We start from the raw sequence: 25,006 nt of genomic DNA, 5'->3' as shown, positions 1-25,006 counted from the left end.
GGAAGCTTGGCTACAGTGATGTACTGGGCCGTACGCACTACCCTCTGTGGCGTCTTACAGTCAGATGCCGAGCAGTTGCCATACCAGGCGGTGATGCAACCGGTCAGGATGGTCTTGATGGTGCAGCTGTAGAAATGTTTGAGGATCTAGGGTACCATGCCAAATCTTTTCAGTCTCCTGAGGGAGAAAAGGTGTTGTCGTGCCCTCTTCACAACTGTTTTGGTGTGTTTGGACCATGATAGTTTGTTGGACACCAAGGAATTCGAAACTCTCAACCCACTCGATGTTAATTGGGACCTGATCGGCCCTCCTTTTCCTATAGTCCACGATCAGCTTCTTTGTCTCGCTCACATTGAAGGAGAGCTTGTTGTCCTATAATCACACTACCAGGTCTTTGACCTTCACCCTTTAGGCGGTCTCACCTTTGTCGGTGATGAGGCCTACCACTGTTGTGTCGTCAGCAAACTTAATGATGGTGTTGGAGTCATGTTTGGCCCTTGTGGGTGAACAGGGAGTACAGGAGGGGACTAAGTATGCACCCCTGAGGGGCCCCAGTGTTGAGGATCGCCGTGGTAGATGTGTTGTTGCCTACCCTTACAACCTGGGGGCAGCCCTTCAGGAAGTCCAGGATCCAGTTGCAGAGGGAAGTATTTAGTCCCAGGGTCCTTAGCTTCGTGATGAGCTTTGTGAGCACTATGGTGTTGAACGCTGAGCTGTAGTCAATGAACACCATTCTCACATAGGTGTTCCTTTTGTCCAGGTGGGAAAGGGCAGTGTGGATTGAGATTACGTAATCTGTGTTTCTGTTGGGGCGGTATGTGAATTGGAGTGGGTCTAGGATTACCGGCATGATGGTGTTGATGTGAGCCATGACCAGCCTTTCAAAGCAGTTCATGGCTGCTGACATGAGTGCTACGGGGCGGTAATCATTTAGGCAGGTTCTCCTTCGCTTTCTTTGGCACAGGGAGAATGGTGCTGTTTGAAACATGTAGATATTACAGACTTGCTCAGGGAGAGGTTGAAAATGTCAGTGAAGACACTTGCCAGTTGGTCCACGCATGCTTTGAGGACACATCCGGGTAATCTGTCTGGCCCCACAGCTTTGTGAATGTTGACCTGTTTAAAGGTCTTGCTAACATCGGCTATGGAGAGCGTGATTCACACAAACAGCTGGTGCTCTCATACATGCTTGCTTGCCTCGAAGCGAGCATAAAATACATTTTGCTCGTCTGGTAGGCTCGCGTCACTGGGCAGCTCACGGCTGGGTCTCCCTTTGTAGTCCGTAGTGTTTTTATCTTTTAAGCCCTGCCACATCTGACGAGCGTCAGAGCCGGTGTAGTAGGATTCAATCTTAGTCCTGTATTGATGCATTGCCTGTTTGATGGTTCGTCTGAGGGCATAACGGGATTTCTTATAAGCATTCGGATTAGTGTCCCACTCCTTGAAAGTGGCAGCTCTAGCCTTTAGCTCGGTGCGGATGTTGCCTCTAATCCATGGCTTCTGGTTGGGAAATGTACGTACAAGTCACTGTGGGGATGACGTTGGTGACCAAGCTGGTGACCAACTCAGTCACCAGCTTCATCAATAAGTGGCCAGATGGTGCCCAGGGCCCCCTGGTGCCCTCCACTGCCACCCCCAGCCCTGTCTGCTATGCTCTGCTCCCCAGCCCCATCTCTACCCCAACTCAGCCCGGTCTGCTCTGCTCCCCAGCCCTACCCCACCCCAGCCCTGTCTGCTCTGCTTTCGAGCTCCACCCCTACCCCAGCCGTATCTGCTCTGCTCCCCAGCCCCACCCTGGACAGCCAGGCAGAGAAAGGGAGAGCAGCCATAGGGGAGCTGCTGCTACGGTAGCACGGAAATGTAATCTGCTTTATATGGTGATGACCCATCCATTCTACAAGCCCATTGAACACGATTTTGTTCCCAGAAAACATTTATCTGTGCAATTGAGCCGGCTGTCTCCAGTGGGAGGTGACCTAGTTTGGATTAAACAATCATTCACACAACCCCCCCGCCCCCATTCCCCTTCTAAATTTTAGATGTGCCTACGGTGACACCCATGGTGTAGCCACTATGGTGGATGTGAGGTACCCCACTCCGAGAAGGCCTAACAGGGTACCAGAGCTGGAGTAGGGAGTAAGCTGGAGTAAGTTGTGGAGGTGTACCGCACTTCTTCCTTTCATTACCAGGAGGATGGCTCTCTCTTGCTCAGTCATTTCATTGCTCCTCTCTACTTTCCTGCACTATCTCTTTCTCAATCTCTCTCTCTCCTGCTGTGGAGGTGGAGGTGTCTCTCAGTAGTCTACAGAGCAAGGCAGAGTGTCTATTGAAAAGGAGCCTCTCTGCCCGTCTCAAACAGGAGGGAATTAAATTGTATATTTACTCTTGGAAGAAGATGGAGCCTTTTATAGGTCATCCCGCCGATTCCGATCGAAACGGACTCAAGTAATTTGGGGTAAAGTGGTGTTTGATTGGGCTTTGAGAATGGAGTGGGAGGGAGAGAGGGAGGGTGGTGCACACACATGATGGTGAGAGGTATGGATATGGAGGAGAGGGAGTAAGGGAGGGATGGTGAGAGGAAAATCAATGGTTGTGTAAAAACACCATTGAGACCCATTAAAACCACGTAGAATGTGTGTTGCCACCCTAGGGTCATGCACTTCTCATGAAGGATATTTAAAACTTTTTTTATGAAAAAAATAAACAAGAAAAACATTGTTATATGATTTTCTGGCCATATCGCCCAGAGCTTGCTGGGGAGGCAACTCTGGGGCTGGAGCTGGGGGATCTACTCTGGGGCTGGAGCTGGGGGGGGCTACTCTGGGGCTGGAGCTGGGTAGACTACTCTGGGGCTGGAGCTGGGTAGTCTACTCTGGGGCTGGAGCTGGGTAGGCTACTCTGGGGCTGGAGCTGGGTAGTCTACTCTGGGGCTGGAGCTGGGGGATCTACTCTGGGGCTGGAGCTGGGGGGGGCTACTCTGGGGCTGGAGCTGGGTAGACGACTCTGGGGCTGGAGCTGGGTAGTCTACTCTGGGGCTGGAGCTGGGTAGGCTACTCTGGGGCTGGAGCTGGGGGGGCTACTCTGGGGCTGGAGCTGGGGGGGCTACTCTGGGGCTGGAGCTGGGGGGCTACTCTGGGGCTGGAGCTGGGTAGGCTACTCTGGGGCTGGAGCTGGGGGGGCTACTCTGGGGCTGGAGCTGGGGGGGCTACTCTGGGGCTGGAGCTGGGGCAGGGCTACTCTGGGGCTGGGGCTGGGGGGGGGATACTCTGGGGCTGGAGCAGGAGGGGCTACTCTGGGGCTGGAGATGGGGAGGCTACTCTGGGGCTGGAGCTGGGGAGGGGTACTCTGGGGCTGGAGCTGGGGGGGATACTCTGGGGCTGGAGCTGGGGGGGCTACTCTGGGGCTGGAGCTGGGTAGGCTACTCTGGGGCTGGAGCTGGGGGGGCTACTCTGAGGCTGGAGTTGGGGGGGCTACTCTGGGGCTGGAGCTGGGGGGGCTACTCTGGGGCTGGAGCTAGGGGGGCTACTCCGGGGCTGGAGCTGGGGGGGCTACTCTGGGGCTGGAGCTGGGTGGGGGCTACTCTGGGGCTGGAGCTGGGGGGGGGGCTACTCTGGGGCTGGAGCTGGGGGGGCTACTCTGGTGCTGGAGCTGGGGGGACTACTCTGGGGCTGGGGATGGGTAGGCTACTCTGGGGCTGGGGATGGAGCTGGGGGGGCTACTCTGGGGCTGGAGCTTGGGGGGCTACTCTGGGGCTGGAGCTGGGGGGGGCTACTCTGGGGCTGGAGCTGGGGGGGGCAACTCTGGGGCTGGAGCTAGGGCTGGAGCTGAACAGTAATGAGCCTTTGTTGCTTCTAGATATGATTCAGGGGAAATTAATGGCCGGGGTAATCACTTGAATGCACATTATCCCTTGATTTACCTATGAGTTTGAACTTTAATTGGTGTTTTTTTTTTGGTGTTGAAGTCGTCGCTATTTTCTTAATTACATGTACCCTCTCTCAATAACCTCTCACAGTGGTAAAATATCTGTGGTAAAATATCTCAAAGCAATCATTTTCAAATGCCCCTGACCTCCTTTCTTTTGTAGTCTTATACCGGCCCATCAAATCCACCTTGAAGCACTATTTCATATGCTCTTCGACTCATCTTTGAAACGCAGACAGGGTCATTTTCTCAGGAGAAATGTCATTTATTTCCCTTGTTAAATCCAACAAAAATGGTCTTATAAAACAATTCTCTCTCTCTCTCTCTTTCTCTCTCTGGAATTAGAGCTTTGCTGGAAAATGTTGTTAATCATAGATATGTGAATTACAGGGCACTCAAGATATGCTTGTAGTGATTTATGAATATGTTTGACATCCACATCAGCATAGTTGACACAATTAATTTCAGTATATTGTTAGATGTTCAGTTACAGGCATTCTGCCTCGTCGCCGCTCCGAAGCTGACTACATAATGAAGTGATAATGTAGGTTTTAGAACTCGACAGTAAGTCTGGGATAGACCTTATACTCTCTAACACTGCTTTTGGGTGTTGAAGCAGCTGTAGCTTCCTGAGTTTTCTCTTTTGTATCCTTAATCCTGTACATGTGCCTATTAAACAATCTGAATCTAATCCCATGTCTCCCACTCTGGGTGATTCAGCTGATGAAGTGTGTCCTCTCTGTTGTCCATATTCTTATTCTACCTGATTTGTCTCTGTGTGATCATAATTACTAAACTGAAGGCAAGAGGGGATTGACTACAGTGTGTTGTTTTTTTGTCCAAGGACTTGCGATGCTGAAGGATGATTTTGCTTCTGTAGGGACTATGTTTGTGGAGAGGAAGTCAAAGGAAAACAAGGGTCTCCTAGAGAATATGTAGAGTGGGAGATGGACTTGGTAGATTGATGCCTCTTCTATAAGGGAGAACTCAGAGAGATGCAACCCTAATTAATTTAGGCCTCAACTAAGGTAATACTACTTGGAGAAGTCGTCATTGGACAAAAATAAAAATATATCCATATTGAATATAATTGCCATAGAGGAAATTAAATTGGTTACTATCTACAGTTGAAGTTGGAAGTTTACATACACTTAGGTTGCAGTGATTAAAACTAGTTTTTCAACCATTCCACAAATTTCTTGTTAACAAAGTATAGTTTTGGTAAGTCGGTTAGGACATCTACTTTGTGCATGACACAAGTAATTTTTCCAACAATTGTTTACAGACAGATTATTTCACTTATAAATTCACTGTATCATAATTCCAGTGGGTCAGAAGTTTACATACACTAAATTGACTGTGCCTTTAAACAGCTTGGAAAATTCCAGAAAATGATGTCATGGCTTTAGAAGCTTCTGATAGGCTAATTGACACAATTTGAGTCAATTGAAGGTGTACCTGTGGGTGTATTTCAAGGCCGATCTTCAAACTCAGTGCCTCTGTGCTTGACATGAGAAAATCAGCCAGGACCTCAGATTTTTTTTTGCATACCTCCACAAGTCTGCTTCATCCTTGGGAGCAAGGTTCTACTGGTCATTGTTTTCAGGCTGGTTGTATTGGTGCTAGCTAGGTACCAAGCTAAAGCTAGCTACCCCAGAAGTTGCGGTCAAACAAATTATGCTTTATTACAACGCGGTATTGTAAACATCGTTCGTGGCCGGTGTTTGCAGACTTTTTTGTACAGCTTTGACAGTGCTACTGTATCTTTTTTGACACACAAAGACCCAAACGGCGTTCCATAGTATGTATGTCGTGAAGCTAATAGCAGTGACGCTATTACTGTGTAACTCCGGTAGGGCAACATCTGAAAAATAGTGCACTTGGTAGTGTGTACCGGTGCTCGACCAGTCAACGAAAGTCAACGTCACCCACGACAGAGAACAGTTGATAGTCAAGGGCAATGAATTCCTTGATCTTGGCTTAAATGGATTTCGCCTTTGAGTTGTCTCGCTGAAATTTTGGTACTCTTTCAAATGACTGCTCGACTTGTTGACTGCTCGATTCACACAGCAGACATTGTGGGCTAGTTTAGGAATGCTGTGTTGCATGTCATGTACCTACATTATATAGGTATGCACGTCAGCTTTGACATCGGTTTTGCACATCGGGGCGTTAAACTATACATTGGCCGATACCGATGTTGGCACTTTTAGCTAATATCACCCGATTCCGATATGTTCACCGATCTATCATGCATCCGTAGTATGAACTTCTCAATTTGCTCTTTAAAGTGAATTCTGTGTATGTTTAGGTGCCTTAAACTAAACCCTGGACCCTTTTTTATTGTTCCCATCAGGGACTGATTTAGACCTGGGACACCAGGTGTCTGCAATTAATTATTAGGTAGAATGGAAAACTAGCAGGCTCCAGATCTCGTAGGGTAAGTGTTGATTACCCCTGGTTTAGGTGTTCAGAGTAACTCTCAGGGCCTGTATAGGCCTACCTGTGCATTTGCAGATTTAAGCCAATGTGATTTGAAATCCCATCAGCAGCTGCTAATGGCCTAACAGTACAGTATGATCAGCACAGCAGTTTATGTACACTAAAGCCCTTTGACGCTCAGCTGGGTAATGCAAGCTAACAAACATTACATTGCCCATCCCAGACTCATCTCTGCTTCTCCTAGTGTTATGAATCTGGCTCCACACAGAAATGCTCACAGCCTATAGCTGTAATTAAAGGTGTCTGAGAGAAAATTGGAAAATAAACTCTCCACAATAGGCTTCTGTAGCTACAGAGAGGAAGAAAGAGAGGCTTGGAGCAGTTGTATATCTCTGCTCCATCAGATAATGTCGTTATCTCAGAATTACCCACCGACACAGCCTTGGCGGAACCCGTGAAGAGTTGAGAAACTCTACATTACACATCAATTGATAGTAAACCAAATGTGGGAGTGGTGAGACTGCTTTGCATTTCAGCACAGAGAGATGAGCATGAAGTATTTTGATGTTTAGGGTTTTTGGTCATATTTAACATACGTGTGATTAGCAGAGCAAGTATAGTCAATGATATCAACACCTTCAGTAGTGTGTCTCATAAGCAGCACCTCTGAATATTATCTAAGTTGAAACACTCAGGTCAGGTCACTGTTGTGGCTTGTCCTTAGCGCCTCAGTTTTTTAATATCAACTTGTCTGTGGCACTGGAAGCGTTGCATGCTAATCCCCTCCAGCTGAAATGATCAGTCCAGGCTCCAGGAGTAGCAGTGGATCTAATTGGTTTCCCTGAGTTGACTGTGCGTCTGTCTGGTTTACCTCTTCGTGTTTGTATCATATTATTGTGTACCTAATTTCAAATGCTGGCATTTGACCTTTTCCTCTATAAGGACGCACACACTTCCTATTATTTCCCAGTCATTCCTAATGAGATTTTAAATGAACTGAGTCAACGGAACGAATATTAATGTATATCGACTGGCTAGAGTGTATGCAGTGGTGACCTGTCATTCCAGGCAGGTGTTTTGAGCCCCACATTTCTACTAGAAATGTAAAATAAAAACACTTTTTTGTTGTTGTGGGCTGTTTTGCATGTTATTTTGCCATTACTACACATATCAGCTTGCAAAAAATATAAAAATTCATTGAGTTAATAAAGCCGCATACAAACATGGTCTTTTATTTTCTTTCTTAAGGCAGCTCCAAAATGCAGGTGCTTCAGTTGTTCTCTAGTTGCGTCATGATTGGGTAATGTTCTCTAGTTGTGCCTTGATTGGGTAATGTTCTCTAGTTGCGTCATGATTGGGTAATGTTCTCTAGTTGTGCCGTGATTGGGTAATGTTCTCTAGTTGTGCCGTGATTGGGTAATGTTCTCTAGTTGTGCCGTGATTGGGTAATGTTCTCTAGTTGTGCCGTGATTGGGTAATGTTCTCTAGTTGTGCCGTGATTGGGTAATGTTCTCTAGTTGCGTCATGATTGGGTAATGTTCTCTAGTTGTGCCGTGATTGACTGTGTTCTGTTACTCTACGTCACCGTCAAATCTAAGGGTAGTCCTCGAAAATTCAAGCCCCTTGGGTGCTGCCATAGAGTTACATTAGAAGTGCCCATCCAAGAAGGCTCAAGGTCATTGGCAACAGATCAAATGACGTCCAATCACGTTATAAGTACAGTAACTTTGATTGGACTGATCATGTCAACATCATACTTTCAAAATCTTAGCTAGCAAGCTAGCAGTCATCATCATGAATCAAGTCGACAATCTACTGGCAAATGCTTTTTAATCTTTGTCATTATGAAAATAAATAATGAAGAGAAATTATAGGTAAAATGTGTCGGTGCTCATTGGCCAGTGGACAAGTTGGAAATCGCAAATTCAACAATGAATGGTTTGGAAGGAATTAGTGGCTAACTGCAAACATGGCAAACATGGCAAAGCAATCACTAGCCTGCTATTCAGTAGTGTGGCTGTGTGGTCCCAAGTAGGGTTTAAGGGTCTCTTTTCCAAGCTTAAAATGATAAACATTGGCCATGCTGTCAATCCAGCATGATTTCTGCTGCGCTCAAAAAACTGTTAACTGCGAACTGGGAAATCTGACTTCAGTGACAACTGGGAACTCGGGGGGAAAAGATGAGCTCCGACAGGGAAAATACGTTTTGAACGGTCATCCAACTCTGAATTTTAAGTCGGGAACTCGGGCTCATCTTCCTGTTCAGCCGCGCCACCTTCCTGTTCAAGTGAGCACAACACAGCAAGGTGAGTGCAGAAATGTCTTGTATGCAGCTGCATAAATTATGTAATATGCCAGGGAGATATGTATACTGTAGCTAAGAAGGTTATACTAACTTAACTGTATGTTAAGTACCCTGTGTATATAGCCTTATTTATCTTAAAACTGCATTGTTGGTTAAGGGCTTGTAAGTAAGCATTTCACTGTAAGGTCTACCTACACCTGTTGTATTCGGCACGTGTCAAATAACATTTGATTTGGTTTGGTTTGATGTTGTGTAGTAACATTTTAGTAGCCCGTGTGCCTCACCCTAATCATTTGATATTTTTACCCCTCTTAATTTCACCTACTGTTCTGACTTGGTGGAGCACATGTAGCCTAGAACCTTAGAGAAATGTAATCATCAAATATTGTAAGAACTTTCATTGTCTGCTTATATGCCCCCTTTATTTATTCTACAGTTCTGACTTGGTGTACAGGGAGAACATTGTAAGAACGCTGTTATATGATAAGCATAGTCAGGCCTCCTGAGTGGCGCAGTGGTCTAAGGCACTGCATCGCAGTGCTAGCTGTGCCACTAGAGATCCTGGTTCAAGTCCAGGCTCTGTCGCAGCCGGGAGACCCATGGGGCGGTGCACAATTGGCCCAGCATCATCCGGGTTAGGAGAGGGTTTGGCTGGCAGGGCTGTTCTTGTCCCATCGCGCGCTAACGACTCCTGTGGCGGTCGCCAGGTGTACAGTGTTTCCTCTGACACATTGGTGCGGCTGGCTTCCGGGTTAAGCAAGCAGAGGGTCAAGAAGCAGTGGGTTGTGTTTCGGAGGACGCACGGCTCTCGGCCCGAGTCCGTACGGCGTTGCAGCGATGGGACAAGACTGTAACTACCAATTGGATACCACAAAATTGGGGAGAAAAGGGGGTATACAAAAAATAAGTATAGTCAATGATAACAACACACCTGTAGTGTGTCTCATAAGCAGTACCTCTGAATATTTACTAAGATGAAACACTCAGATCAGGTCACTGTTGGTGCTTGTCCTTTTTTAATATCATAACTTGTCTGTGGCACTGAAATTGTTGCATGCTGCTGAAATTATCAGTCCAGGCTCCAGGGGTAGCAGTGGTTTCCCTTTTAATTGGTTTCCCTGAGCTGACTGTGCATCTGTCTGGTTTACGTCTTCATGTTTGTATCATATTATTGTGTACCTCGTTTCTTTGGCCTTTTCCTCTATAAGGACGCACACACTTCCTATTATTTCCCAGTCATTCCTAATGAGATTTTAAATGAACTGAGTCAACGGAACAAGTATTAATGTATATCGACTGGATTGCATGTATGCCTGTTTTTTGGTCCTTTACTACAGCTCTATACTGGATATGCAGATATTGCGTTGGAGCTGCTTTACATTTGTGCATGTCTCTTCCAGTGTGTGTGTGTGCCCATGCGTGTTCTCCCTGGTCCCTGTGCCTGTGTGTAGGTGTAGAGGGAGCAGTGAAGGGGCTGATTTGTGCAGGGGGGAGAGGTGTGTGTGTGTGTGTGTGTGTGTGTGTGTGTGTGTGTGTGTGTGTGTGTGTGTGTGTGTGTGTGTGTGTGTGTGTGTGTGTGTGTGTGTGTGTGTGTGTGTGTGTGTGTGTGTGTGTGTGTGTGTGTCTTTAGACTTGATTGACAGCTCTTTCTTAATCCCTTTCATCTCCAGCCAGGACTGACAGGTCCCACCACTGTATTTCACCACATACACAATCAAAGACTCCACAGGTGGCATGAGAGGTGGTGTGTGTTCAGGCTTGGGCCAAAACAAGGGAATATAGTGTTATAGCCAATAGTAGAGCACCATATGGGAATAAAGGAGGATGTCATTGGCCAGAAGTAGTACATTTTATGGAGAATGGGGGTTAATTTGAGACAGCACTGTACAGTAAGCCCAGTGAGGAAGCTCAGTGTCCCGAACCTCCTGTTGAAGAAGGAGAGGAAGCCAGGCTAAGTGTCACAATGGCTGATGGTATAAGGGCACAAGGTGAGACCTAGACACAGGAGGCAGATGGTTAGAGTCTTTGTAGTTTAATTATAATCCAAAAGGAGTAGGCAAGAGAATGGTCGTGGACAGGCAAAAGGTCAAAACCAGATTCTGAGTCCAAGAGGTAAAGTGTGGCAGACAGGCTCGAGGTCAGGGCAGGCAGAAGGGTCAGGCAGGCGGGTACGGAGTCCAGAAATAACAGGCAAGGGTCAAAACCGGGAAGACTAGAAAAAGAGAATAGAAAACAGGAGCACGGGAAAACACGCTGGTTGACTTGAAAACATACAAGACGAACTGGCACAGAGAGACAGGAAACACTGGGATAAATACACTGGGGAAAATAAGCGACACCTGGAGAAGGTGAAGCAATCACAAGAACAGGTGAAACAGATGGAGGGTGTGACAGATGGAGGGTGTTTGGAAATCCTGTCCTAATATAAATCAGACTGGAAGACCTGGATGTGCCTTACAGAGCTGGAGAGGCTAGGTTGTAATGAGTTCAGAAGGTGACAACTCTGTGGGAGACAGTGGGATGGAGAGAAGGGTCTGTGGTTGATATGGACACATGATGATCTGCTGTTGTAGCTAGGGCCATGAGTTTTTACCAGACCATGTCACCTGACCATGGATGCCTAAATACACAGGCATAAGGATATTTGAAATGAAAGACCAGAACCTTCTGTTCACTGGCCATGCGGTTACAGTGCATTCAGAAAGTATTCAGACCCCTTGACTTTTTCCACATTTTGTTACGTTTTTGCCTTATACTAAAATGTATTAAATAAAAAATGTCCTTATCAATATACACACAATACCCCATAATGACAAAGCGAAAACAGGTTTTTAAATACCTTATTTACAGAAGTATTCAGACCCTTTGCTATGAGACTCGAAATTGAGCTCAGGTGCATCCTGTTTCCATTGATCATCCTTGAGATGTTTCTACAACTTGATTGGAGGCCACCTGTGGTAAATTCAATTGATTGGACATGATTTGGAAAGGCACAAACCTGTCTATATAAGGTCCCGCAGTTGACAGTGCATGTCAGAGAAAAACCAAGCCATGAGGTTGAAGGAATTGTCCGTAGAGCTTTGAGACAGGATTGTGTCGAGGCACAGATCTGGGGGAGGGTACCAAAATTGTTTTGCAGCATTGACGGTCCCCAAGAACACACTGGCCTCCATCATTCTTCAATGGAAAGAACATTTAAATGGAAGAACTGAGCAATCGGGGGGGGAAGGGCCTTGGTAAGGAAGGTGACCAAGAACCTGATGGTCACTCCAGAGCTCCAGAGTTCCTCTGTGGAGATGGGAGAACCTTCCAGAAGGACAACCATCTTTGCAGCACTCCACCAATCAGGCCTTTATGATAGAGTGGCCAGATAGAAGCCACTCCTCAGTCAAAGGCACATGACACCCCGCTTGGTGTTTGCCAAAAGGCACCTAAAAGACTCTGACCATGAGAAACAAGATTATCTGGTCTGATGAAACCAAGATTGAACTCTTTGGCCTGAATGCCAAGCATCACGTCTGGAGGAAACCTGGCACCATCCACGGTGAAGCATGGTGGTGGCAGCATGTGGGGAAGTTTTTCAGCGGCAGGGACCGGGAGAGTAGCCCGAATTGAGGTAAAGATGAACGGAGCAAAGTACAGAGAGATCCTTGATGAAAACCTGCTCCAGAGCGCTCAGGACCTCAGACTGGGTCGAAGGTTCACCTTCCAACAGGACAACGACCCTAAGCACACAGCCAAGACAACGCAGGAGTGGCTTCAGGACAAGTCTCTGAATGTCCTTGAGTGGCCCAGCTTGAACCCGATCGCGCATCTCTGGAGAGACCTGAAAATAACTGTGCAGCGACGCTCCCCATCCAACCTGACAGAGCTTGAGAGGATCTGCAGAGAAGAATGGGAGAATCTCTCCAAATATAGGTGTGCCAAGCTTGTAGCGTGTCGTAGAATTACAACATTATGTTAATCACATTACTTTTATATTAGAATATATTCCTATATTACTACATTCACACTGTCTGTTTTTCTGAGGGGAGCCTCTGAGGTTTAACGCTGAAAGTAGTTTTACGATGGCTTGGTGATAACCTGAAGACTGCATTCCATTCTATGATTAGTGTCTGTGTGCCTGTCTGCCGGTGCCAGGCAGACCCTCCCTCCAGTTTATTTCTCCCACATGGCAGATGAATACTGGACTCCCTTATTCTGAGGGAAGGGCCTAGTATCCTATGTTACATTAGTATTTCTGTATAAACAAGCAGTAAATGAACTAGAAACAGATATTTGGTGTCATTTAAATCTTGATGTCTGTTGAATGAGTGGACAATGTAACTTTTTTGTATAATTTCTACATATGTTCTTCGTCACATGGACTCAGGAAGACTATAAAGAGTTTATTTGGGCTTTAACTTTACATCATTGGGTGAACGTTAACGCTCCATTACTGCAGTAAATATTAATCAAGTTTGCTAGTTTTGAAGAAATCTAAGTCTCTCCTTTTGATTAGAAAATTACCACGACAAGCGTCATACCCAAGAAGACTCGAGGCTGTAATCGCTGCCAAAGGTGCTTCAATAAAGTACTGACTAAAGGGTCTGAATACTTATGTAAATGTGATATTTTTAAATGTTTTTATGAATTTGTTAACACTTCTAAAAAGTGGTGTGGTGTGTGTTTAATTTTATTTTTATTTGTTATGTTTGGAAAGTTGAGTGAGTGAGTAATGAAATGGTTGCATATCCCAGAGCCAATGTATTGCTGTGAGCCGGGGTATGAGAGGGCTTTCAATGTTGTTCAGATGATGGATATACTTTTATAAGGAATTATACGTCTTATTTATTGTCCTATCATGGTGGAACAGTTTGAAAATAAATGATACATTTGATTTATTATTGTCCTATCATGGGGAACTACTTAAAAAAATTTTTTATATCAAATTATTTATTTATGATCCTATTTTAATGGTACGGTCCATGACCCTATACCCTAGACACTCACCTGAATGACCCAGACACTAAGGAGAAGTCCCTAACTGTTTTATGTGCCTGCTGTAAGCGGTCTGTATGCAGCCAAAATGAGGTCAGAGACCAAGAGCAGCACTGCCCCCTCAAGATTCTGAGCCTGGGTTGGTCAGGGTTGGTCCTGCAAAGCCAAAGCCCCCTAAAGGGAGAGCATACTACACAAGGAAATTCTCAAAGCTGCTAATGAGGACCTTGACGACCTTGTACCTAGCCGGTGGGGATTCCGGTGGGGTGCCCCCACCCAGGCAGTGGCAGTGCTGGCAACACTAGCTGCAGTAACCCTTGGGGAGGGGGTCACACTCGGACATTCAGAGAGGGGATATATTATTGTGACCCTGGTGGCACAAAATCAAAGTCGGACTGCATGGAGATGCTTGGGAATATGGTCAATACGGGTGACCGTGTTGTGGGTGTTTCAGGAAGAAGGTGTACATTTGACCTCCATCATCTAGGATGTGACAATGGTAAATAAAATCTCTCAATTTTTGCCCATTTTTTGCACGGTCTTGCAGGCCTTCTCATGCAGCTGCGACTGCAAGTGCATTTGTAAATCAAGACCTATCTTGAGTTGGGCTCTGGGATGGTGCAATTGTTGAGAAAGTGAGCTTATGGTTGTGTGGGGGTAAGGGTTGAGTGTGTGTGGGTGTATGTGTGTATCCCACAACTGTTGCGAAGGAGTAAAATATTTTAGGGACAATAGAGGATGATCCACAGCTATATAATACAAATCGAGGTGAGAGCGATGGAAATGCATTTGGCAGTTGATCTACTTCAATTCGGTAAATGGCACTGTATGCTCTTTTCAAAGGATGGATCCCAGTCGGTTCAGGGCTATGGGATACAGGGGGTCGAGGGTGGTCTGCCGGGCATTGGGATGACAACCCAACTCGGGATGAGGATGGCTTTTAGCGGGTGGAATAGTAGGGACCAATTGGAGGTTTACTTAGTAGAAATGCAAATATCATGGTACAGCTATATAGACACTCAATCATCATGTTACTTTTTAATGGTACGTTTACAAACATATATTTTGACAAAAAGAATTGAAAGTTGTGTCTCATTATGGTAAGTGGTGAAATAAGTATAGCCAGTTACAATTGTAATGGCCTAGCAGATAATAAGAAAAGACGATCAGTATTTACCTGACTAAAAGAGAAGGAATATAATATCTATTGTTTACAGGAAACCCATTAAACAGTTTTAGATGAAGTTTTGTGGAAAAAGAACTGGGGGGGGCGAAATATATTTCTCCCATGGGCAAAGAAATTCAAAAGGGGTGATGGTTTTAATTAACAATCATTTTGATCCAAATGTGCAAATTGTCCAAACAGATCCTCAAGGTAGATGGATTATTTTAAATATGTTATTGGACCATAAACAGATATGGCTTATTAACCTATACGGTCCGAATAATGATGATCCAAGCTTCTTTGAAAATATATATAAGAATTTATCAACTCTACAAGCAACACTATTATTATGGTGGGAGATTTTAATACGGTCTTAAATACCTCTATGGACCGGAAAGGAAATCACACTACAAACTGTCACCCTCCGGCACTTAAGGAAATCATGAATGTCATGGATATATTGGAATTAGTGGATATATGGAGACTTAAATACCCTGACCTAGTGAGATAAATGGCGGAGGCTTAATCAAGCTAGTCGTCTTGACTACTTTCTTATACCATTCTCTCTGGCACCAAAAGTTTAAAAAGTGTTGATAGGGGACAGAATGCGGTCGGATCATCACATAATTGGCATATATATTACTCTTACAGAATTTCCACGTGGGCGAGGATATTGGAAATTTAATCAAAGCCTACTAGATGATAAATTGTTTAGAACTAGGACAGAAGAATTTATAACTTACTTTTTCAGACATAACATAGGTATAGCAGATTTGTATAGGACACATTTAAGTGTGCCTTTAGAGGCAATGCAATTCAGTACTCATCAATAAAACAAAAGCAATTTAGATCAAAAGAGTCCATATTAACAAAGGAAATTGAAGGACTAACAGTACAGTTAGATAGCAATAAAAACGGTACCATAGAGGCACAGAATAAGTTAGAGGAAAAACAAAAAGAAATGGAGGAACTTATTCAAGAAAGATCCAGTGTAATATATTATAAAAAATAAAGCAAACTGGATGGAATATGGGGGAAAATGCACCAAATTCTTTTTCAATCTTCAATATAGAAATGCTACCAAAAAAAATGTATTAAAACTTGTTACAAATGATGGAGTCACGCATGATACACCAAATGATATTTTGAAAGATTTTTTTCCTAATAATAATGTAAAATTAACATCTGTACAGAAAGACTCTTGTGAAAGCCAAATTACAGAGGAGGAACTGCTTGATGCAATTGCGACCTTTAAGGATGGGAAAACTCCAGGGCTGGATGGCATATCAGTGGAAGTATACAAAACTGTTTTTGATATACTCAAAGGACCATTATTAGCTTGTTTTAACCACTCCTATATAAATGGTAGATTATCACACACGCAACAAGAAGGTCTGATATCATTATTACTGAAACAGGACCCAAGTGGTATATATAAAGATCCAGTCCATTTAAAAAATTGGAGACCTCTTACACTTCAGTGATGCAAAAATCCTAGCAAAATGCTTGGCGCATAGAATTAAAAAAGTTTTGTCAGATATTATTCATCCTAATCAGACAGGTTTTTTACATGGACGATACACCAGGCCTGGTTTTCATAGCTGATTTTGAAAAGGCTTTTGATAAAGTACAACTGGAGTTTATATACAGTGGGGAGAACAAGTATTTGATACACTGCCGATTTTGCAGGTTTTCCTACTTACAAAGCATGTAGAGGTCTGTAATTTTTTATCATAGGTACACATCAACTGTGAGAGACGGAATCTAAAACACAAATCCAGAAAATCACATTGTATGATTTTTAAGTAATTAATTTGCATTTTATTGCATGACATAAGTATTTGATCACCTACCAACCAGTAAGATTTCCGGCTCTCACAGACCTGTTAGTTTTTCTTTAAGAAGCCCTCCTGTTCTCCACTCATTACCTGTATTAACTGCACCTGTTTGAACTCGTTACCTGTATAAAAGACACCTGTCCACACACTCAATCAAACAGACTCCAACCTCTCCACAATGGCCAAGACCAGAGAGCTGTGTAAGGACATCAGGGTTAAATTGTAGACCTGCACAAGGCTGGGATGGGCTACAGGACAATAGGCAAGCAGCTTGGTGAGAAGGCAACAACTGTTGGCGCAATTATTAGAAAATGGAAGAAGTTCAAGATGACGGTCAATCACCCTCGGTCTGGGGCTCCATGCAAGATCTCACCTCGTGGGGCATCAACGATCATGAGGAAGGTGAGGGATCAGCCCAGAACTACACGGCAGGACCTGGTCAATGACCTGAAGAGAGCTGGGACCACAGTCTCAAAGAAAACCATTAGTAACACACTACGCTGTCATGGATTAAAATCCTGCAGCGCACGCAAGGTCCCCCTGCTCAAGCCAGCCCGTCTGAAGTTTGCCAATGACCATCTGGATGATCCAGAGGAGGAATGGGAGGAGGTCATGTGGTCTGATGAGACAAAAATAGAGCTTTTTGGTCTAAACTCCACTCGCCGTGTTTGGAGGAAGAAGACGGATGAGTACAACCCCAAGAACACCATCCCAACCGTGAAGCATGGAGGTGGAAACATCATTCTTTGGGGATGCTTTTCTGCAAAGGGGACAGGACGACTGTACCGTATTGAGGGGAGGATGGATGGGGCCATGTATCGTGAGATCTTGGCCAACAACCTCCTTCCCTCAGTAAGAGCATTGAAGATGGGTCGTGGCTGGGTCTTCCAGCATGACAACGACCCGAAACACACAGCCAGGGCAACTAAGGAGTGGCTCTGTAAGAAGCATCTCAAGGTCCTGGAGTGGCCTAGCCAGTCTCCAGACCTGAACCCAATAGAAAATCTTTGGAGGGAGCTGAAAGTCCGTATTGCCCAGCGACAGCCCCGAAACCTGAAGGATCTGGAGAAGGTCTGTATGGAGGAGTGGGCCAAAATCCCTGCTGCAGTGTGTGCAAACCTGGTCAAGAACTACAGGAAACGTATGATCTCTGTAATTGCAAACAAAGGTTTCTGTACCAAATATTAAGTTCTGCTTTTCTGATACTTATGTCATGCAATAAAATGCTAATGAATTACTTAAAAATCATACAATGTGATTTTCTGGATTTTTGTTTTAGATTCTGTCTCTCACAGTTGAAGTGTACCTATGATAAAAATTACAGACCTCTACATGCTTTGTAAGTAGGAAAACCTGCAAAATCGGCAGTGTATCAAATACTTGTTCTCCCCACTGTATGTCACACATGCAGCTAACACAGACATATGGAAATGTATGCTCTACCCAAAATTACAACCAATTAATTGCAGCATTACCACAAAAATGGGAGAGGCAAGTAGAAGGGGAAAAAAGTAAGGAACTTGTATGTCGGCCCTATATTAAAGAACATAAATGGTTAAAGAAAAGTGTGATAAATAAAAACATATACCAATTTAATTTAAGGACCAAAAAACTGACAGCTGTGCCATATAAATTGCAAAATAGTTGGGAAGAGATTTCCGATGTACCCATTCCATGGCACATGGTTTATGAATTGATACGCAAAACAATGCCGGATTCAAAACTTCAAATTTTTCAATTTAAATGACTATACAAAGTTCTTGCAACTAATAGAATGTTATATATATATGGGGGATACAATCTTCACAGCTCTGCAGATTCTGCTGTGAGGAGGCAGAGTCATTAGATCATTTATTTTGGTATTGTCCATATGTAGCTAGTTTTTGGTCACAGGTCCAGGAATGGCTGAAGAATTGCAACATTTGCCTAGAACTAACGCTACAGATAGCAATACTGGGGGATTTGAAAAGCCATAGTCAATCAATCAATAATATAATAATTATTTTAGCAAAAATGTTTATTTTTAATTTACAATCTGTAGAAGCTATGAGAATAGGAAGGTTCAATTATTTTGTGAAGCATCACTGCACAGTTGAAAAATATATGGCAAATAGAAATCCAAAATGGAGGATGTTGAGAGATAGATGGGAGGGGTTGAATAGAGCTGAAGAGTGGGACTAATAACAAGATAAACAATGTAAAGCATACGGGATCTGTAAAATGTATATAGGTTCGGAACTTTTGTGAAATAGCACCGTTACAAATAGAAATCAAACTGGATGGACATCAGAAATAGAGGAAGGACTAAGAACAAACAAGAGAGAACTATTGTAAAGTAGACTGTGTCTGTAAAATGTGTATAAGATGTATAAATTGAAGGTAAAAGCAGAAGCGTTTATTAGTTTACTCCAATTGGGGGATCGGTGGTAGGGTTTGCGGGGAATAATAATAAAGGTATATTCTTTAAAAAAGTATGTCTATATAGGTATGTGTATGTATATATGTGTATATGTATGCATACGTGTATGGATATATATATACAGTATTTACCCCAAAAATATGGGGGATTGGAAAAATAAAAAAACAGTTTTTGATTTGTCATTATGTGGTATTGTGTGGATTGAAGTAAGAAAACTATTTAGTAAATTGTAACGTAACAAAATGTGGAAAAAGTCAAGGGGTCTGGATACTTTCCGAATGCACTCTATGTGAATGTACTGTAGTACACAAGCTGTGTTCCAATGCCCTTTCCAGTCTGTGGTTTAGTAGCTGTGCTGTAATGTCTTCTTTCCTCCCTCTCCTCTCCAGGGAACTTCTGGTAACTCTGGCTCTGGGCCAGGTCTTGTCTCTGCTCGTCTGTGGCATCGGGCTGACCAGCAAGTACCTGGCTCATGAATACCACGCCAACACGCCCGTGTTCCAGAGCTTTCTCAACTACATCCTTCTGTTCCTAGTCTACACCACCACGCTCGCCGTCAGGCAAGGTATGACACTGGACACGCATGCAGTCATGCAAGCATACACAGACACAATATTTTATTATGTTCCCCAATTCTTCCTGGGGTCCAAAAAGGAAACAAAACACAAATAATAATATACATAACAATATAATACAATATAATATAATGCAAAATACAATACAAAATATTAAAAAATGTCTGTCTCTTCACAGTACCCAGCAAGGTGTTCTTTTATAAAAAAAAAAATTGTTTTAATGCTAGCTTGAGTTACTTGGGGTGGCAGAGTTTCATGTAGTCATGGCTCTATTTAATACTGTGCGTTTCCAAGCCTCTGTTCTGGACCTGGGGACTGTGACGAGACCTCTGGCTGCAAGTCTTGTGTGGTACCGATGAGTGTCTGAACTTGAATAGACAGTTTGATACCTTTAACCCATCAACACCTCGGACAAAGACCAGTCAGTCTCTTCTCAACTTTGAGCCAGGAGAGATTGACACGCATACCACTGACATTCGCCCTCCATGTAAATCTAAGTGCAATACGTGCTGCTCTGTTCTGGTCAAACTTTAATCTTCCTACAGTTGGAAGTCGGAAGTTTACTTACATTTTACGCCAAATACGTTTAAACTCAGTTTTCCACAATTCCTGACATTTAATCCTGGTAAAAAATTCCCTGTTTTAGGTCAGTTAGGATCACAACTTTTTTTTAAGAATGTGAAATGTCAGAATAATAGTAGAGAGAATGATTTATTTCAGCTTTTATTTCTTTCATCACATTCCCAGTGGGTCAGAAGTTTACATACACCCAATTAGTATTCGGTAGCATTGCCTTTAAATTGTTTAACTTGGGTCAAATGTTTCGGGTAGCCTTCCACAAGCTTCCCACAATACGTTGTGTGAATTTTGGCCCATTCCTCCTGACAGAGCTGGTGTAACTGAGTCAGGTGTGTAGGCCTCCTTGCTCACACACGCTTTTTCAGTTCTGCCCACAAATGTTCTATAGGATTGAGGTCAGGGCTTTGTGATGGCCACTCCAATACCTTGACTTTGTTGTCCTTCCGAACTTTGGGAGTATGCTTGGGGTCATTTTCCATTTGGAAGACCCATTTGCGACCAAGCTTTAACTTCCTGACTGATGTCTTGAGATGTTGCTTCAATATATCCACATAATTTTCCTACCTCATGATGCCATCTATTTTGTGAAGTGCACCAGTCCCTCCTGCAGCAAAGCACCCCCACAACATGATGCTGCCTCCCCCATGCTTCACGGTTGGGATGGTGTTCTTCGGCTTGCAAGCATCCCCCTTTTTCCTCCAAACATAATGATAGTCATTATGGCCAAACAGTTCTATTTTTGTTTCCAATGCCTAGCAAAGAAGGACACCCATTGGTAGATGGGAATATAAAAAAGCAGACATTGAATATTCCTTTGAGCATGGTGTAGTTATTAATTACAGTTTGCATGGTGTATCAATGCACCCAGTCACTACAAAGATGCAGGTGTCCTTCCTAACTGAGGATGCAATCTTCTCAGGGATTTCACCATGAGGCCAATGGTGACTTTAAAAACAGTTACAGAGTTTATTAACTGTGATAGGGGAAAACTGAATAGATCAACAGCATTTTAGGTAGTTACTCCACAAAACTAACCAAATTCACAGAGTGAAAAAAGGAAGCCTGTACAGAATACAAATATTCCAAAACATGCATCCTTTTTGCATTAAAGCACTAAAGTAAAACTGCAAAAAAAAATTGCAAAGAAATTAACGTTATGCACTGAATACAAAGTTATGTTTGGAGCAAATCCAAAACAACACATCACTGAGTACCTGTCACGTTCCTGACCTGTTTTCTGTTAGTTTTGTATGTGTTAGTTGGTCAGGACGTGAGTTTGGGTGGGCAGTCTATGTTTTCTGTTTCTATGTTGGTTTAAAGGGTGACCTAATATGGCTCTCAATTAGAGGCAGGTGTTTTTCATTTCCTCTGATTGAGAGTCATATTAAGGTAGGTGTTTTCACACGGTTTGTTTGTGGGTGGTTGTCTCCTGTGTCTGTGTCTATGTTACACCATACGGGACTGTTTCGTGCGTTCGTCATTTTGTGTAGTCATTTTCCTGTTCGTTCGTTCTGTGTTTCATGTAAGTTCGTCGTCCAGGTCTGTCTACATCGTTTTGTTGTTTTGTAATATATCAAGTGTTCTTCGTGTGTTTAGTTCGTCTTGTAAATAAATCATTATGTATTCACAACCCGCTGCGCCTTGGTCGAATCACTACTCCTCCTCTTCGTATGAAGAGGAGGAGGAACACCGTTACAGAATCACCCACCAACAAAAGATCAAGCAGCGGTGTAACGGGAGGAAGGGACAGCGCAAGAAGGAGGAATGGACATGGGAGGATGTTTTGGACGGTAAAGGTTGCTACACATGGGAGGAGATCCTGGCTGGAAGGGATCGCCTCCCATGGGAACAGCTGGAGGCACTGAGGAGAGCAGAGGCAACCGGAGAAGGGAACCGGCGTTATGAGGGGACGCGTCTAGCACGGAAGCCCGAAAAGCCCGTGAGTACTACCCAAAAATTTATTGGGGGGGGCTAAGAGGTAGTGGGCCAAGGGCAGGTAGGAGACCTGCGCCCACTTCCCAGGCTAACCGTGGAGAGCGGGAGTACGGGCAGACACCGTGTTACGCAGTAGAGCGCACGGTGTCTCCTGTACATGTGCATAGCCCGGTGCGGGTTATTCCACCTCCCCGCACTGGTAGGGCTAGATTGAGTATTGAGCCGGATGTCATGAAGCCGGCCCTACATATCTGGCCACCAGTACGTCTCTTTGGGCCGGCTTACATGGCACCAGCCTTACGCATGGTGTCCCCGGTTCGCCTACATAGCCCGGTGCGGGTTATTCCACCTCCCCGCACTGGTCGGGCGACGGGGAGCATTCAACCAGGTAAGGTTGGGCAGGCTCAATGCTCAAGGGAGCCAGTACGCTTGCACGGTCCGGTATTTCCGGCGCTACCTCCCCGCCCCAGCCCAGTACCACCAGTGCCTACACTACGCACCAGGTTTCCAGTGCGTCTCCAGAGCCCTGTTCCTCCTCCACGCACTCTCCCTATGGTGCGTGTCTCCAGCCCACTGCCTCCAGTTCCGGCACCACGCACTAAGCCACCTGTGCGTCTCCAGAGCCCTGTACACACTGTTCCTTCTCCCCGTACTCGTCCTGATGTGCGTGCACTCAGCCCGGTGCCACCAGTGCCGGTACCACGCACCAGGCCTATAGTGCGCTTCGAGAGGTCAGTGTGCCCTGTCCCTGCTCCCCGCACTAGGCTTGAAGTGCGTGTCTCCAGTCCGGTGCCTCCAGTTCCGGCACCACGTACCAGGCCTACAGTGCGTCTCAGCCGGCCAGAGTCTGCCGTCTGCCCAACGGCGCCTGAACTGTCCGTCTGCCAAGCGCCGCATGAACTGCCCGTCTGTATTGAGCCTTCAAAGCCGCCCGTCTGCCATGAGCCTGCAAAGCCGCCCGTCTGCCATGAGTCTACAGAGCCTTCCGCCAGACAGGAGCCGCTAGAGCCTTCCGCCAGACAGGAGCCGCTAGAGCTTTCCGCCAGACAGGAGCAGCCAAAGCCTTCCGCTAGACAGGATCAGTCTGAGCCATCCGTCTCCGCAGCGCCATCTGAGCCATCCGTCTCCTCAGAGCCATCTGAGCCATCCGTCTCCCCAGCGCCGTCTGAGCCATCCGTCTCCTCAGCGCCATCTGAGCCATCCGTCTCCCCAGCGCCGTCTGAGCCATCCGTCTCCCCAGCGCCGTCTGAGCCATCCGTCTCCCCAGCGCCGTCTGAGCCATCAGTCTCCCCAGCGCCGTCTGAGCCATCAGTCTCCCCAGCGCCGTCTGAGCCATCCGTCTGTCCCGAGCCGAGCCGCCCGTCTGTCCCGAGCCGTCAGAGCCGTTAGTCAGTCAGGAGCCGCTAGAGCCATTCGCCAGACAGGATCTGCCAGAGCCACCAACCAGACAGGATCTGCCAGAGCCGCCAACTAGACAGGATCTGCCAGAGCCGCCAACCAGACAGGATCTGCCAGAGCCGCCAACCAGACAGGATCTGCCAGAGCCGCCAACCAGACAGGATCTGCCAGAGCCGCCAACCAGACAGGATCTGCCAGAGCCGCCAACCAGACAGGATCTGCCAGAGCCGCCAACCAGACAGGATCTGCCAGAGCCGCCAACCAGACAGGATCTGCCAGAGCCGCCAACCAGACAGGATCTGCCAGAGCCGCCAGCCAGCCATGAGCGTCCAGAGCCGTCAGCCAGCCATGAGCGTCCAGAGCCGTCAGCCAGCCATGAGCGTCCAGAGCCGTCAGCCAGCCATGAGCGTCCAGAGCCGTCAGCCAGCCATGAGCGTCCAGAGCCGTCAGCCAGTCATGAGCTGCCGCTCAGCCCAGAGCGGCCATTAATCCAGAACTGCCCCTCAGTCCAGAGCTGTCTCTCTGTCCGGAGCTGCCTTTCAGTCCGGAGTTGCCCCTCTATCCTGAGCTACCTCTCTATCCTGACCTACCTCTCTGTCCTGTGCTATATCTCTGTCCTGAACTACCTTATCCCGGTGCTGCCCCTTGTCTCGATGTTACCCAGGAAATTAAGTGGGTGGAATAGGAGGGTGGTCAGTCGTAGGGGGAAACGGAAGCTGGGATTGACTATGGTGGGGTGGGGACCTCGCCCAGAGCCTGAGCCACCACCGTGGTCAGATGCCCACCCAGACCCTCCCCTAAACTTTGTGCTGGTGCGCCCGGAGTTCGCACCTTAAGGGGGGGGTTATGTCACGTTCCTGACCTGTTTTCTGTTAGTTTTGTATGTGTTAGTTGGTCAGGACGTGAGTTTGGGTGGGCAGTCTATGTTTTCTGTTTCTATGTTGGTTTAAAGGGTGACCTAATATGGCTCTCAATTAGAGGCAGGTGTTTTTCATTTCCTCTGATTGAGAGTCATATTAAGGTAGGTGTTTTCACACGGTTTGTTTGTGGGTGGTTGTCTCCTGTGTCTGTGTCTATGTTACACCATACGGGACTGTTTCGTGCGTTCGTCATTTTGTGTAGTCATTTTCCTGTTCGTTCGTTCTGTGTTTCATGTAAGTTCGTCGTCCAGGTCTGTCTACATCGTTTTGTTGTTTTGTAATATATCAAGTGTTCTTCGTGTGTTTAGTTCGTCTTGTAAATAAATCATTATGTATTCACAACCCGCTGCGCCTTGGTCGAATCACTACTCCTCCTCTTCGTATGAAGAGGAGGAGGAACACCGTTACAGTACCACTCTTCATATTGTCAAGCATGGTGATTGCTGCATCATGTTATGTGTATGCTTGTCATCAGCAAGGGAGTTTTTTTGGATACAAATACATGGAATAGAGCTAAGCACAGGCC

General features: G+C 45.5%; 1 protein-coding gene across 1 annotated transcript in view; it reads left to right on the top strand.

Annotated features, from left to right (window-relative positions):
• The window catches only part of slc35f1 (solute carrier family 35 member F1), a 155,620-nt gene that overhangs the window by 47,608 nt on the left and 83,006 nt on the right, over positions 1-25,006 (top strand). Inside the window, exon 2 of the mRNA XM_071370071.1 lies at positions 19,463-19,638. Coding sequence (XP_071226172.1) covers positions 19,463-19,638 — 176 coding nt within the window. The remainder of the gene's footprint in view (positions 1-19,462; positions 19,639-25,006) is intronic.

This window comes from Salvelinus alpinus, chromosome 27 (assembly GCF_045679555.1).
Source record: "Salvelinus alpinus chromosome 27, SLU_Salpinus.1, whole genome shotgun sequence".
NCBI lineage: Eukaryota > Metazoa > Chordata > Actinopteri > Salmoniformes > Salmonidae > Salvelinus > Salvelinus alpinus.
This window is presented reverse-complemented; position numbering and strand designations above follow the sequence as displayed.